The sequence below is a fragment of the Argiope bruennichi genome, chromosome 3 (assembly GCF_947563725.1).
Source record: "Argiope bruennichi chromosome 3, qqArgBrue1.1, whole genome shotgun sequence".
In the NCBI taxonomy this organism is placed as follows: Eukaryota; Metazoa; Arthropoda; class Arachnida; order Araneae; family Araneidae; genus Argiope; species Argiope bruennichi.
Genome location: NC_079153.1, coordinates 59723181 through 59740749, shown reverse-complemented (window position 1 = coordinate 59740749; position 17569 = coordinate 59723181). Strand labels below are relative to the sequence as shown.

The window sequence follows — 17569 nt, the reverse complement described above, 5'->3', positions numbered from 1 at the left end:
CTTTTCGTATTACTTGCATACACTATGCTGATACTGCATATACTATGATGCTGCTGATATTTTAACTTTAACTTGTCATTAATAGTGATCACAAACTAATAAAGGATAATGTGGAATATAATAGAAAAGTACGTGGGCAGTTATGATACATTTTACTTTTGAAATTGAAACGGTCGATAAAAAGAATCTTCATTATGTTCTCAAATTTTATAAATCTTTAACATAAAAATTTCCATTTAATTAAAATATGTTCTTGTTGTATATAAATTTAGATAAATTTTTTATCACAGCATTTGAAATTAAAGAAATGTAACAGAGATATATACTTTTAAGAAAATTTATATAATTTTATCAAATAGATCAAATTAGATGATAATTTGTTTTAAATTTTTTTTTTTTTTGACAAAAGTTGTTACAGAAATATTCTTGACATGTATGCAATAGGGCAATTGGAAATTTTCTCTCTCTCTCTCTCTCTCTCTCTCTCTATATATATATATATATATATATATATAAAGTACATTATGTAGCTAAAAAGTGTTTGTATGCCTTAAAATTTATTACTCAATTATAAATTTTATGCAACACTTTCGAAATTATTGGGGCACATATAATCCATTGAGTTTGAAACATATAAGCCAAAATATTAACCCTTATGTTCATTTTGTATAGTATACCATACATACAACTTTATAAAAATATACTACCACTATAAAATAAAAATATATATAAAATATAAAAAAATATAATATATATATATATATATATATATATATATATAAAATATAAAATAAGCTACCTACATACATTTTTTTTTTTTGCTTTTCTTCAAAAAAGCAATCTTGCCACGATAAGGGTTAAACTTTCTTGCATTTTTAAATCCTTTATAATTTAAGGAACAAAATCAGGTACTACAATTTCGGCCATTGTATCATCATCATAATGACAAAAGGCCATTTATGTATCAAATATCTGCGGATACCGTTTTTCAAAATAAATAAAAATAAGATAACAAATTATTCAATCCGATTTTTTATGGATTTTTCTGATAATTTTTATTTATTTAACGTGATATATATCAAATTCCCTAGTCTCACGCGTACAAAATGCGCAACCCCTTATGTATATCCTAAGTTGTAAGTTTGGATTATATTGTATGAATATTTTCATCATATTGTAATGAATCAATTCATTATCTGAAGCAATAGAAAAATAATTTATTTTTCATTTTGTTTAAAAATAATCTATCACAAATGAATTAAAGAATGTTTTAAACACGTATTCCACGTTCATTTAAAATCATCACATTCTATAATAAAAAGTTAAAGCATTAAATTATTTGTACTGTCAGATTTCATTTTTTTTGTCGAATTATAATAATCCCTAACTTATAGAGATATTTACGCCACGCATTATATGACTTCCGATAAAAAGTTAAGTACTGTTTAAATTTACATAAATTTACACTTACACATGTTTTCATGCTTATAGAATAATAAAACTATTTGCTATTTCTGGGTAGAACGTTTTGCAGAAACATTTTCAATTTAAGAAATATATATTAACGCATTCATTTCTTTACATTTCTTCTAACTCATACAAAAGATGTTTGCTGATGAACAAAATTGAAATTTACATTTTATATAACAATGATCTAATGACTTGAGAAGTTTAACGGTGAAAAAAAGTAAATATTTCCTTTATTCAATATAGAGATTTGGAATAAAGATTTGCTCAAAACGATAAAAAAAGTTTTATCTTTGCTTAAAATTGCCTAACAAAGTGTTAAAAATCCAGTTTTTTTTTCTTCTAATAGCGAAAAAAAAATAGTCTTGTGATTAAAGATTTTCCCATTTAAAACAAAAACCGTTTAGTGGTTTACTTAATGATGAAATTACGCCTTGCATATAAACAATTTACACGATATAAAAATGCAATAAAAATAAAGAATTATTATGGTTTTTATAATACTTTTCAATGAAAATTCTTTGCCGATTAAATCTTTTCTTTCTAGAAGAGATATTTTATTAAGATAATAAAATTAAAAAATAGTTATAAAAAAAGGCAAATTTAACCACTTATGTATTTACATAATAATTGAAAAAAATTTATCTGTTTCATAAGCCATTTTTTCTAAGATTGTTTATTCAATTAAATGGATTTTTATTATTTAAAAAATTATTTAAAAAAATATATTAAACAAATATTTGATTTTCAATCATCGGATCATCATTTCATGTACGAATCCAAATCATTTATAAAAATGACGAAGGTATAAATTTTCATTGCAAATTTTTAATTCCTTATCTTTAATTAAATAGACTTAATTATAAAGATTTCATTAAATTTCTAATCAAATCCAAATAATGATTTAAAGTATCTCATATTTTACGCATATATTCTCATATATTTCTACCAAACATCGTTTCAAAAATAATGCAAAATAATTAATTAATGCTATTTACAATAAGGTTGAATTTTAACGCATTATTAACATATTAATAAGTAAAGTAGGAATTACCAATCAAATTTAAAAAAAACCTGTTTTTAAAATTCTGAATGCAAATTTTTATTTAAAAGATGGTGAATGAAAACATCATCATTTTATCAAATCGCATAAAACATTTTAAATCTGAAAATTCGAAATGACATTAGCAGTTTTAACGAATTCTTGGAAACTCAGCACCATGTTTTGCTTTAATTATGCTGTGAATGCTAGATATATAAAACTGTTTTTTCCCTTCACAAATACATGATTTTCAGTCCTTCTAATTTATATGAAGCAGAAATTTTGTTGAACCAAGTTAAAAGTAATTAGTGTGTTGACGCAGAAATAATCTGCATCTATCAGATTCACCTTATTTCTTTTCAGAAATAGATATTTTTTTAAATATGTAATATCATCGGTGAAAAATTTCTAAAGATATGATGATATCAGCTAGATATTATAACATGCCATTATCTTTTAATGAATTTAAGAATTGTGGGATATCCAAGATATAAATACTTCTTAATTGCTTTCAATAATTCATCATTAAAAATACAATGCTGTTTTTTTAAGATAAAACTGTTTTTTTTAGTTTATTAGATAGTGATTAAAATGAAAACTCAACGTAATAAATGGATAAGGCTTCTCGATGTTTAATAAATGTACCAATATTATTACATTGTGGGGTACATTTTATGGGGGATAAAAGTGTCATACAGAAATACAAAATGACATCTCACTTAACATTAATACTCATTATTTTGTCACATGTGTATATTTCTATTTTGTCCCCCCCCCTACCCCTTTTAAATTGGCACTTACGATGAAGGCCACACTAGCAATACGATGGAATACTGTACTAGGTAAGGTTTGAGTTAAAAAACACAAGTTTTTAGATATTTTATGTGAAAAAATCTTAAGAGTGAGTTAAAGAAAAACTTTAAATTTTTAATTAAAAAGAAGAAATCAACGAATAGGATTCTGACAGAATAACTCTGAATATCAATCTGCGAGAATGTGGATTTTCAATCATGCCATTTTATAAAAATAAATATAGGACACAATTGAAATTGGACCTGAACCTGCGCTTTAAATTTATGAATAAAGTCCGACATATCGAAAAAGATCAAAATAAACAATTTCAGTCTTCATTAATAGTAAACCTTAATATTAACTATTAAATATTTTGTCAGAATTGATATTATATGTCTTGTATATTCGCCTCTGGTGACTAGCTTGCTCACCTGGAATATTGAATATTTTAATTTTCATTAAATCTGTTATGCACAGCTTCAATGTTAATGATTTCCTAAAAAACATATTGTTAAATTTCGAATTTTTATATGCATTAAAGCCATATTATTTTAATAGCCTTACACTTATTCTATTTACTTATACTTATACTTATTCCTTACACTTATTCTATTTATTATATAAATGAATTTTACTAATGGAGTCAAGTCCCATGACATGACTAATAGTTGTTGGGTTCCACTAAATTTCGTGGTGTTGTAACTTTACTATCGTATTTTTCACGAACGGCTAGTTCAGCAGGATTAAGATTAGACTTATGCATAAGGAATTTAATTAAAATTAATAACTTTATAAAATGAACAAAGTATTTTTAAACGCCAATAATATTAAAACAACAGTTATTGTAAGCATTAAATATATCCAAGTATGTACTAAAATCTCTTTTATGTATTAATTATTTAAAATTTATTTTAAAATATCTCATTTTCCCATCCTTAAAAGTATATTTGTGCGAAATTCGCACAAATACACTTTGGAAGCTCTGGATAAGCAGAGCATGCAGCAAATTCCTATTCTACCGAATGAGAAAAGCGATATCATTATGAGCGTGCCATGGTAGGTAAAGAGAATATTGTACAGAAAAAAATAGGTATAACTGAAACTGATATTCAGAAACTGTTATGGAGTTTCTTCAACAAAATCAAGAGTCATCAAAATCTATTTTTTAGCTGTCAAACATTTTTCAACCAGAATTAAAAAAAGCACACATAAATATACATAATTTAAAACTATTTCATCTCCTCAAATCGCCTTCATTTGAACAGTCTGAAATGTCAAATTAATCTTCTTTGAGAATTCGCTTTTAAACCTAGTTCAAAGTGGTTATCGTAATCGAACTTAAAATGTGTGCATTAAGCTACGCTTTTTAAACTTTCGCAAGGCCGATTCTTTAATAATCACATTAAATGCATAAGTAAATATCAAATTAAAAACAAGGATGAAAAAAATAACCTGATTTACTTCTTTTTTTGAGGCACAGTCTCTTATGATCGATAGCAATGGTGGTGTCTGTTAGGCAGGCTTGTCGATGGAGCTCGCAGTGGTTGGCGTAGTAACGTCCGTCAGTACCGCACACGGGCTTCTTCCTTTTCTTGCAGTACTTGTGGCAAGTGCAGATGGCATCTCCCAGAGAGTTCGTTTCACACTCGCGCCAACGGCCACACGTATTCCGGCTGCACCCTTTATTTCCGACAACATCTGTGAAAAGAATAAAAAAACAAAACATAATTAACACAATACGAACTGTACCTTGAAAATGTTGGGCACATCCCCCAAAACTTTCCCGCATAATCTCTAATTAACTTGTCATGCCAGAGAAAACCTTCCATGGCATTGGCGTACATATTTACGAAATATTGAATTTTGGCTCGGATTTAGCATTTTTATTGAAACTTTCGTTCTCGGCGAGATATTTGGCGATTAATTACTGTCATGCGGTAAATAATATGCGAAAATCAAATTTTGCGTTTTACACCATTTTTTTTCCAACTGACTGAAGCAAAAATTTGACAAAAAACAGAACTTGTAGTCGCAAATTGCCATACCAAATTTGATGTATTTAAGTAATTGTGTTTTTGAATTACCACATTTACATGTTTCTGAAAATACAGACCGAAAGACAGTCAACCCTTAGTTGATTTGGCTGAAAACTTTATATGTATCTATATTGTAGATGTTAAATCTGTGTACCGCATTTTATCTATCTAACACTCTTCGTTTTGTAAATATTTTGTTAATTTATATTCGAACAGTCGGACTTCCTCTGAACAGAATTTACTCGAAATTTGTTAGAAATCTGACAATTTGGTGTTAAGACCGTATACCAAATTTTAACCATAAATATCAAAAAGCTTTTGAATTATTTTTGTTACAAAGAGACAGACAGGCATTTTCCAAAAAATGTGTTTTACTAATTCAGAGAGGTCTAAAATGTAGAGATTTGAGCAAATTTCGAGCACGTATTTTTTGACGATTACTATCTCTATACAACGTATACGAGAAAGTAATAAAAAGTGTATAAATTAATAAATTTCGGAACGAGTTCATATGGTTGCTTTCTGTACATACAAGCCTTATTTAAATGACACTACATATTGACTATGATATTCACACATATTGACTATATGACACCACATTTTAACTATATGATAAGTTATGAAATTCTTCCAGTAGTGCGCATTTATTGTATAATTGTGCATGACAAAGAACAACACAATGCAATAATGTATAATCTATACCTTGATGTTGTGAGGCTTCTAAACACGTGTTTTTTAGGTACAAGATTTGGCGACATCAATAATAATTGATGGAATGTGTGATTTCGTTTTACAAATGTAGATTTGATTGATTGTGAAATTGTTTAACCTGATTGAAAAATTGAAATTTGATAAAAATGCGGTTAAAAATGTTTATTTTATTCGAGTTTCCACTTCAGTCTGTTAAACATGAATAACATCTGTGCTGTTAAATATTGTTAAAACTAATTGAAATGCGAATAAAACATTCGAAGAAAGTTTTAAACACCGCTCAAGAAGAAGAAATAATTTATTCAAGTTGTCAGTCTGTTTACATAGTTTTGTTTATCAAGAGGAACTACAAACAGAAATATAACCTTCACGAAATAAATTAGCATATAGTTTGCATTTTGACCTGCGACCTCATTAATTTTTTAAACGTACACTAATTTATTAAGAAAGTTCATAGAGACATCAACATAATGATTTGTTACATAACTACAAGCTTGTTGTTTACTTTAAACGTTAAAACACATTAAGTAAACTCAATTTATTTTGTTTAGTGATACATTCTTGCACTTTTTCTCAGTTTCATTTGTCCGCTAAATATGTTTTCATAGTATCTTCACTATCAAAATGGTTTCTTTAAGAGCGAAAGTATTTTATTCTGTGATGATTAAGGTAAAAGCATAAAAAAGAAATCAATTTAGGAATTTTGTTAATATATAACATTATGCTAAGGCAACCCGTCATGAATTCCTTATAAATACATCTGAATTTATTTTTAGGATTCACTTTATGCATTCTAAAACTTTTTAAACATTTATTGCAATTACATATTTTTTTTTCTTAGTTTCATCTGATTATTAAATTTATCCTAAAAAATTTGCCGGTGTCCTGGCATAGGTGTAACGTGTCTTCTCCGTGGACTGGTTCGAGTCCCGGTTTGGGCATGGTTGTTCTATCTGTGAGATGTGTGAATGTGCCCTCCTGTAAAAAGGGGTTGTGCAAGCGAATGAGTGATGTGTGAGTAGCAAAGTCGTACTCTTGGCCCTAGTTGGCGTTACTAAAAAAACAAGAGACGCTCCCCCGCCGGCTTAAAATCGCTATCTTCGTAACAGTGGGCTTGTCCATGGCAAGTGCCATAAGAAACAACAAACAAACAACGACAATCCTAAAAATTTTGAAAAAATCCATAAAGAGTTTTTTTTAATGGATGAACAATTTTTTTTTTGCTAATCTAAGTTAAAGCATCGAAATTAAATCAATTAAGGTCAGCTGTTTTTTAATTAATTAATTCTTTTTTACAGCAACTGTGCTAAGATGTATAATACTGTAGTGAATGAAACAATTAAATATTTAGTAGCGAATTTAAGAAGAAATGCCTGGTAATCTACTGGGGTTTTTGAGAGAATCAACAATTAGCGGAAGAGTCTTCTAATGCATTGTATAATATCGTGTAATATGTGGCAAAATATTAGTAATAGATATCGTGATACGCAGATCCACTTCTTCCAAATTAGGAAAAAAACATTTGATCGAAATAATCTTTCATGCAACGTCACGTGAAAACGCTCAAATATGTTAAATCTGGAGAATGAAGAGGTCTCAAGGTAAGACTTTATGAGCATTCCTTCTATTAGATTGTAAATTCTTTTCGAGGCATTTATTATGATTTCTCTCCAACCAATAATAATATAAAGAATATTTAAAATATTTCTAACTTGTGTAACTAAATGATTTTTTAAAAAGAATTAATTGCTGTTTTGATTTAATAACAAATTTAAATATTAAAAATTCTGAGATTTGAACACAAATCATAAGCCATAAGGATTCAAATTCGATTGATATAAAATCCAAATCTTTAACATTAGTATTTTAACAATTTACTTTATGGTTCATATACTTCTATAAAACATTCATGGAACCGTTTCAAAAATTTATTTTATCAGAAAGAACAATCACATCTTTCGAAAATCCAAAGCAATCACACTTTACAAAAACAATCACAAAACCAAACGTAACGCATAATTCGCATAATTCGAAACATAAACAAACACATAATTCGAAACATTTATGGAATTTCGATTGGCAACATTGGTATTTTAACAATTTTTTTTATGGTTCATATACTTTTATAAAACATTCATGGAAAACTGTTTTAAAAACTTTTTTTTATCAGAAAGAACCATCACATCCTTCCGAAAATCAAAAGCCATCGCACTTTTAAAAAATCAATCAGAAAACCAACGCTTAGGTGAACATTACAAACCCATAATTCAAAGCACCCACAAAATTTCGATTGGCATAAAATCCAAATCTTTAACATTGAAATTTTAACAATTTATTTTATGATTCATATACTTTTATAGAACACTTCAAAAACTTTTTTTATCAGAAAGAACAATCACATTCTTCCAAACATCAAAAACAATCAAATCTCACTTTACAGAAACAATCACAAACCAAACGCTAAGGTGAACACTACAAACCCATAATTCGAAACATCCACGGAATTTCACCAGAATTGAATGAAATAAGTGATTTCTGCATCAACTAGCAGCAATCAATCAGCATGTAATGCCGACTGCTTGTTCGCCAACTCTCAGAGGACGTTGTTAGCGGAGAGCTGCAAGCAAGGAACCTGCAGCAATCGAGCCAATGGTGTTTTGTTAGGACATCACTAATACGATGCATGAGAGGGTGCAAGATTCAGTATCCATTACATGCTAAAATGGAATTTCATCAAAGCCCTCCTGAATCAATTCCTTGCGCCTGAGACAGTCAACATTTTATGGTACAGGAACGTAGGCATTAGTTAGAGAGGATACCTTTGAGGTTATGACTGCTATCATATGAAGTCGAACGTTTAGATATTAAAATACTTGTTGATATATCAAGTTTTACTTGAAATTATACTTTCATGTCAAATATTTTCAACTTAAAAGCTAATTTTTTATAAATTATTATAAAAAGCACAATCCTTTTATTACAGCACACCACTTGACTGCCTTTGGGCTTTGGTTATTAGTAATCTTTATAAGAGGAAAGGTATTTGATTTGCTTGGATTTTTCTGGTGCGAGAGCCATGGTTTTGACTATGCTGAGCCAAACCAGAAGATGAAAGGTATATCAATACTTTTTTCAGTTCTTTTAGTTACCATCAAATAATTACAATAAACCAATAAAATATTTTCAAATACACGAGACAAAAATTTAAATAAATAATGATAAAGTAGATCAAAGCCTTATCTTTCTCATATTTCAAAATGTTCAAAGTTAAATTTTAGAAGAATTTATGACAATGGAAACGAATTTAATTAATAGTTAGTGAAATTTGGTATGATCAATAAGGTAACATTTTGAATTTTAAGATGGTATTAATATTTTTATACGATAATTTCCTTTGCAGAAAAATGGTGAAATTTTCATTGATTTTTAATTGAATATTTAATTAAAGGAGTTTAAAGGATTCTTTCTCTTGCTTTTAAGTATGCAAAGTTTGGTTGAAGTTTGCACAAGTGTTTAGGTGAAGATGTGAAACATACATACATACATACATAACCACACTGATTTTCTTTCTTATTTATATTAAGATTTTTATTAGAAAACCAGATGAGAAAAATTACTTTGAGACAGTATATATAAATAGTTTAGTATATAATGAAAGTACATTTGTAAAATGTTATAAATTACTACGACCCAGTTTCAGAGTGTCTAATATTTTTTCCTGTATCGGATGGAGTGCAATATGATTTAAATTTTAATCTCTAATAAAAAGAAAGACATAAAAATTGAAAAAACTCGTTTTGAAAAAATCATATGTTTCAATATACGGAGAAATAGATATTTCCAAAAAAGGTTAATTTACAGATTGACCTTTTATTTTTTCCTTACTACTTTCTGTTTTATTACTTCCATATTAAAGTGGGATTGATGAAAAGATCTGAGAGTCTAGATGGAGATTTCCAAATTTAAAACCCGATTTTACCAAAGATCTGACATACACTCAAACTTGGTGATGTCTAAATTGGATGTCAAGAGCCATTTACTTTCTATTTGGCGTGGACGTGCAGGCGATGGCATTTTTAGAGTGATTCCTTGTGTAAAACCAACTCTTTTACCAATGGGGGAAATTTCAGAATAATTGGAACAACTACATCGACTACAGTAGACTCCCGATTATCCGCGGGCGGGTTATCCGCGCCTGCCGCACAAAGTTTTTTTTTTTTTTTTTTTTACTGATTTTTTCAAAAAGGCGCAGTTTTACAGTTATGCTTTTGTAATTACAGTATTAAAACAGTACATATGTATTAATTTTTCTGTGCATCCTTGACGCCTCTCGTAAATACAAAACACTTTTCTGTTTTCATTAACAAAATGCATTTTAGGTTAGTTTTGAGTGATATACTAAAATATTAGAGTTAGTTAAACATTTCCTGATGTTTATTTTATGTTTTATTGTACATAAAACGATTTTTCAAAGTTGGAATGACTGTTTTCTCTTTTGCTATACCCGTTTTTAGCTTTTTTCGGATTATCCGCGATTTTTGTTATCCGCGGCGGCCGTGCCACCCAATTCCGCGGATAATCGGGAGTGTACTGTATTTGTATTTCATTGTTTTATACTCTGCTAATTCGCATATTTTATTTGAAAAATAAACCATTTTTTTCCTCCAAATAATTTGTGCCCACTCTGTACATATGTGAGGATAATTAACTGGGAAGACTTTTTAGTGCACACTTTTATATGTTTGTGTTTTTTACAATAATTTATCTGCCTGTAGAAAACAAATTTATGGATTATTTCATTATCGGAAACTGAATTTACTGATAACTAAGTTAGATAAGAGTTTCAATTGAAGTTTCTTTCTTTTCGTTCCATGAAAGCACCATTCTTAAAATTCAGAATTATCACCATTATTTCAAAGTTCTTTGACACATAGAGTTAGAAATAAAGAGCAAACGATAATGAGCTTTCTTCTAAGCATTCTAAAATTACAAAACTCGACCAAAAAAAAGTTTCCAGAATTTTGTATAATGACCTAGATTTGGAATCCTCAATATCAAAAGTATTGTCCAGAGCCAAAATGAAGTCGTAGAGAAGGAAATTAAAGCACTTCAGAAAGAACAAAAGATTCAAATTCAAATTCTCCCTAATGTTCTTTTAATCACAAAATCGATGCCATTCGACGCGAGAGAAAAAGTGACACTGCAAATACAAAAGGTGCTGGCAATGCCGATTGCCCAATCTGACGTTGGTGTTTGATGGAAAGTTATGTCTCAATCTCCCAGTGATTATTAAAGGGGAAATGTTATCATCATTCAGTAGTTAGGAAGCTTTTACATCATTTATTCGCAATTGTGCCAAATTTGGCGCAATGGACCAAGATGTTATCTGTTTCTCTTGGCAGCCAACCAACGGAAACAAAGACGCGTGAGTTCAATAAAAGTTGGGAAATTCGCCAAGAGGAAACAGTATGAGGCTCTCCTGTCCCAACGGCAAAGAAAGATGTCCTTTAAATGCCATGCCACGCCAGTAATTAACATTTCTGCAGCAAAAACTCAACTCTATAGTAATGAGATAATTATGCTTTAGGGAATAACTGATATGAATAGGGTAGTGTGATATTGTATTGTTCCAAGGGTAATAATGAAATAATTATAAAGGAAACTGATGACATAAAAGAATCAAACTATAATGCAACATTTTCTTAATTTGATAATTAGTGAATATTTTAAACCTGATATTTTTAGCAATTCAGTTCTCAAATAATTCATTGAATATTTAAGAAACTCAATAACTTTTAATAAACAAATGATCAAAAACGGTCAAATTAAAAAAAAAATGGTTAAATATTTTTAAAACTATAATTTTATCTGATGAATTGATGAAATGAAGCTTATTAAAAACGACTGTTAAGGGAATTATGATAAAGAAATGAGTATTATGTAACCAGACTAATTAAAATCTTTCAGAATATCTGTATTAAAAATAATGTATTCTTAAAATAGCGTATAATTCGTACAGACATAAGGTTATTAAAATTGTATAATATAAATTATTATTTGTTAACTAATATTCAAAAATAAATGAATATGCGATAAAACATCTTGTTCTACATCAAAATAATGACAATGAACAAAAGAGCTCAATAGGCCTAGATTTTGTACAAAAAAAAAAGCAAATTAAATTCTTAAGTATTTTTTATCTTATTCTTGTAAGATATTTCGTATTTAGCTGGGTTTTTAACTTTATTTGAAATAAAGGAAAATTTCAGTTCAGGTATCTATGGAACGTAAATTGCTTTAAGTGAATTAATAAATCAACAGTGATTTTAAAAATTTATCATTTAAAAGTTAACTATCTAGAAATCAAATTTCTAAAAAAGTGAGAGACATTAAGTTTTCTAATTTTTTTTTTAATTCTTTTATCGGATATTCTGAAAAAAAAAAATTGCAACTACTTGAATCTTTTCATGAACACAAGATACATTCTTGAAATATTTTTTCTGAAGGAACATCTATGACAAATGGAAATAAATTTCAACTAAATATTTCTTGACTATATTATTAAGATTATAGAAAAAAATATATTTTTTGAGAAAATAACAAAAATATTTCCATTTAAAAACTTAAAACCATTCGCAAAAAATTAAAATGATAGAATTAATTCAAATCCAAAAATACGTTTATCATATACAATTCTACTGCTATTAACCAAGAGAAATGTATTGTTACTTTTACCACTAAGAGAATAGTAGTGCAAGAAAGCAGCATTGGCATGGGCTGAATTTCGAATGACAGACGATTCTCACAAGAAGCTTGTTAACATTTTCCCAAATACACCGGTATGCTGAGGTCAAAGAGAGTTAAACTTTTTGATTAAATTTTGTCTTTAAATTTTTTGATAATATATTCTGTTAAAAAAAGATTACTTCCACTCATTGAGTTAAGGACAATCGTGTTAAGTGCCCTTTTATAATGGATAGCATTTGACAGGCATTAGTTTTGGATAAGTGGTTAGAAAAGTGATAGAAGAAAACATCAGATATAGTTTTGCTGCGCTAAATATGTTTGACCTGCTGGTAATAAGGCTTCTTTCTTTATTGTAGTTTTAGCTATGCAATTTTAAGTATTTATTTTGTAGCTCTCTCTAATGTACTCTTGGGATCATATTTTGTCTTTTTTCCAAAATTTTAAAGACTTTAATAATAATATGAATTATTTCTTTAATAACGAAGATAGTAATAATCTAATAATAAATGTTTTTTGCTGCTCATTGCTTTGTTAGTTTCTATTATTTGTAAGCCGCTGATTTGTTTGAAATTTTATAGTCTTCTTTTGTATTGTTATTCTCTTTTAGACATTTTTCCTTTATATTTGCACTAAATTATAATCAGGCCGTGTGAAGATTTCTGATTGTTTATAGGAAATTTTTTATTAATGTTTTTAATTTTTTACCATTATATGATAAATTGCATTTTATGTCATGTATGCATTTTCACAGATTATATTCACCGTTTATTGTGATAATTCTTTATTATTTAGGTATTTATGTATTTTTGACTGTTTACTGAATTTCATTTCAAAACATGCTCTTTTTAGTTTTTATTGTTATGTTGTATTAATTGTCTTCTATTATGCTATACATTTATAAATACATAAAAATTGGCATTCTCGTAATTGCCATTTATTTCTTTTAGGTTTAGAATGATTTTGAATCGTCATGTATTACAGAATTAAAGTGAAGTAAATTCCTTTATCTTCTTTTGTTTCGGATTCTTGTTTTTTACTTTTTGTCTTGAATTTTTTTTTCTTTCTTAATATTTTCCATTTTTTGATTAGAATGAATTTTGATCTGTTGATCTTTTTATGAAAAAATTGTTCTATTTTCTCTATTATGCTAGTTTTATTATGAAATAAAATTATTAGAACAAACAATCATCGATTATTAGAACAATAAATATAACTTAGTCGACTTGTATTTGCTTAACATTTTTGGTGAATTAGCGGACTTGAATACTGGAATTGGAATTACAAGTATTTCTGGAATAGAAAAAAATATAACTCATATAAATTTTTAAAAAATCGATCTATTCAATCAAATAATCATATCAGTTGAGAAGTGCATGAATTGATGGAAAAATTGTCCGTATATTCCAAAAAAATATTCCAAGCACACATTAAAAACAAAAATAATGCATATCTTATCAATCTATGGTAAATGAATTATTAACATAAACAATGGCAGATCTTTAAATGCATATTTTATGTTAAAATTTTAATAGTATAATATTTTGAATTGTAGAAAAAAATTTCTTTTTATGGAGCAATATTGGCTTTTATTGACGATTTTCTTCTAGCATTTTTTTTATTTAGTTATCAGAAATCACCAAAAGTATTGAATGTTATCTTCAAAACGACTCTGAAAACAACGTCCTTAAATATTGGGTTATCCCTGATTTCAGCTAAGATGACTAGCAAGATTTGCAATTTATGCGCAATTGTTTTGTAATAAATTTCAATTATATTTCCAAATGTTATCCTATTTGGGGGGGGGGGTTGGAAGATAGTTTTTAGTTCAGGTTACTTGAAAAGAATTCAGAAAAATCCAATTTATTTTCTGTAACTTACATAAAGATTCAAAGCAAAATTATTAATCTGAAAAACCATCCAATTAATGTATAATGTATAATTAAGGCAACTTATAGAATGCCAGATTTAAATTTTGTCGATAACACACACACACACTATATATATATATATATATATATATATATATATATATAAATTTAGAAAAGATTTATAAAATAACGAGCAGATAAGATATATTTTCTTAAACATAAATTCATTTAACGATCAACAGGCCATAATATTTTCACCTGCAATAAAAATAAAATAAAGTTAATATCTCATGGAATTGTTTCATGCAAGAATATCTTTCATAGCAAATTTGAGAAAATTTGGGCAATAAATGAATGGATTTTTTATTTATTTATAACATTTTTTTTAGTTTTCTTCAATAAGTGGTATCGAAACATGATATCTGAAACAGTCTATAAATTTATTAAATAAATAAATAAATATTCGGAATTTTTTTCTAAAATTGTATTGAACATTTAATCCAAGAAAATTTTATATTTTAACAGAAAAATGCTTTTTATCTTTTTTATGGTGCTTCTTAAAAAAAAGTTAACAAAATAAATGCAAGGAAAAAAAAAAGAATAATACACTTGAAAAATATAGAACAATTTTATGCGTTTCTTAAAAAAATATTCTTATTTAAGAAAAATATTCGATCCTCACTTGAAATATTATTGCCAAGTTCTATTTGAGAAATTAACATTCTGGCATTTAAACAAATCAGTTCCAGTTTGAGAGTCAATACCATTGTAATATAGCACTATTGCATTTAAATCTACTATCGTGGGTCAAAAGATTCTTAAGTTAGTATGGTGTAGAATTTTGGAGAGGAGATTGGTTCTCTTTATTCAAAAATACAAAGAGAATTCCAAAATAGATTGCGTGTGTGCATTATAAATGAGTCAAAATGTTAAATTTCTAAATAAAAAATATCTAATATTTTATTTGTAATCATTAGACATTTATTAATTTTCTGAGGTTGTCGCAAAATACGACTGCAGAAACCTGGAAAAAAAATCAGTCGCAATCAACAAACACCTGGCGAATTCGTCTTTTTCTCATATAAAAAGAAGTGAATTTTTTTTCGAAAAGGGACGTTGCTTCATAAATTAAATATGTCACGTCCATTCTATGTGACGAGCACGATTTTTTCATCCAAAATTTCCATGCGTTGAGGCTACTTTATTTTTTTTTTTCACCGCTGAAATCAGAAGCGGTGACAGAAAAATGGCGTCGTTAGGCCTTGAGCGAAGTGTGACAGATGGCGAGTGAAAATAGATCTTAGTGTCCATATTGGCGATGTATCGCCAAATAAAAGTTTCAAAATCCAGGTGTGGGGAGCCTAAAAAACTTGGAATTAACACAATACTTGGAAAATGGGAATACATTGTCGAATTTTATTAAGTGCAAAATGGATTTAAGAATAAAACGGAGTTTACAATCGAAATTTTTAAAAATAAAAAAAGAATAGCCTAGAATTTTTATTATATAATTCTTACTATTTAAAAAAAGATTCTTCTTAGTTATGATAAGTGTGTATAAATACTTTGTAACTCTTCTGTAGCATTTAAGGATTTCCTATGTATTTTAATATCTGACTTATCTATCTTTACTGACATTTTAAAACGTTTTACGTATTAAAAAAATCAGAAAAAATTATGCATTGATTCAATTTTGCACCTAGTTTTGTATATTTGTAAAATTATTGAACTATATATATATATATCTTTAATTATATAATTTTATTTTTTCATGAACTTTAAAAAAAGAATAATATTAATTAAGAAGAAAACTTACATATATGTATTCGTATTCTCAGTATTCATATATGTAATTAGAATAATTTCTTTATCAGAATTATATAAATTCAATGGAAAATTCTACAAATTTATTGTTAACTAGTTGCCTTTTGCGACCAGCTGATTCTCCTGGAATATATTCACTTGTTATTGGTTATATTCAATTCATTAGTTAAATCATTTAGATATAACTTCTTGTCTACGATTCCGTCGCATTGCCAGACATAAGTCTTTTTTTTAATTGACCAATACCTCTTCATTGTATACATAAAGCTTATTAACACTAAATCCATCGCGAGCTGTCAAATAACCACTTTCCAATGGCAATGCATTGGTGAAATGCCAGTATGTTTAGAGTTAAAAGAAACAAGTTCTATAATATCATATGACTATTAGAAACGTAAATGCGTGGTTCATCTATTTACTAAATTTCGTGATACTGTAACTTTACTTTTTTACTTCGCCATTTATGTTGCCAGAATCCTTCTTCTTTAACTTTCAAGAATGAAAGAAAATAACATCATTAAATATTTGATGAAATAATTTGAATGGCTCTAATTTCAAAACAACAATGTAATTTAATGTTAGAAATCGGGCAAAAAAAAAAAAAATTTATAATCTGACATAAAGAAACGGCGCCTTAAAAATAAAGATTTTTATTTTCAAATTATGCAGGAATATTTGCAAGTAAAGTGCTGTTGAAATAATTATTCAATATGTGACATTTATAAAACATCAATACAGCATTTTAAAATCACTTTCTGTGATAAACATCATTTAGATGGAAGATAGAGGCTTTATATTTTAATTAAAAAAAACACTAAATTGTAATTTTTCCTAACTAATTGTAATGTTATTTGAACATTATCCATCATTTTACATTAGTAAATAAAGTAAATAAAAAAGACTATTTAAAAAAATTTCAGAATTTTTTCACTATTTTTGAGCAAAAGGGTATCTATAACAAACTTTCTTTTTCGTAAAAGAAGACAGCTAATTTGGGATATTCGATCCACCGTGTGGTATAAAAATTTGCAGTTTTGGTAAAGGCTTATGTACCACCTTTGTTCTCGTTTCATATTTGAAAG

At 27.7% G+C, this 17569-nt stretch overlaps 1 protein-coding gene across 3 annotated transcripts in view; it reads right to left on the bottom strand.

Moving 5' to 3' along the window:
- LOC129963311 (follistatin-related protein 5-like) overlaps nt 1-17569 on the bottom strand; it is a 498278-nt gene that overhangs the window by 53654 nt on the left and 427055 nt on the right. For 2 of the 3 annotated variants that reach the window (XM_056077602.1, XM_056077604.1), the window contains exon 4: nt 4754-4999. In XM_056077602.1, coding sequence (XP_055933577.1) covers nt 4754-4999 — 246 coding nt within the window. The remainder of the gene's footprint in view (nt 1-4753; nt 5000-17569) is intronic. The other variant, XM_056077603.1, reaches the window with a different exon arrangement.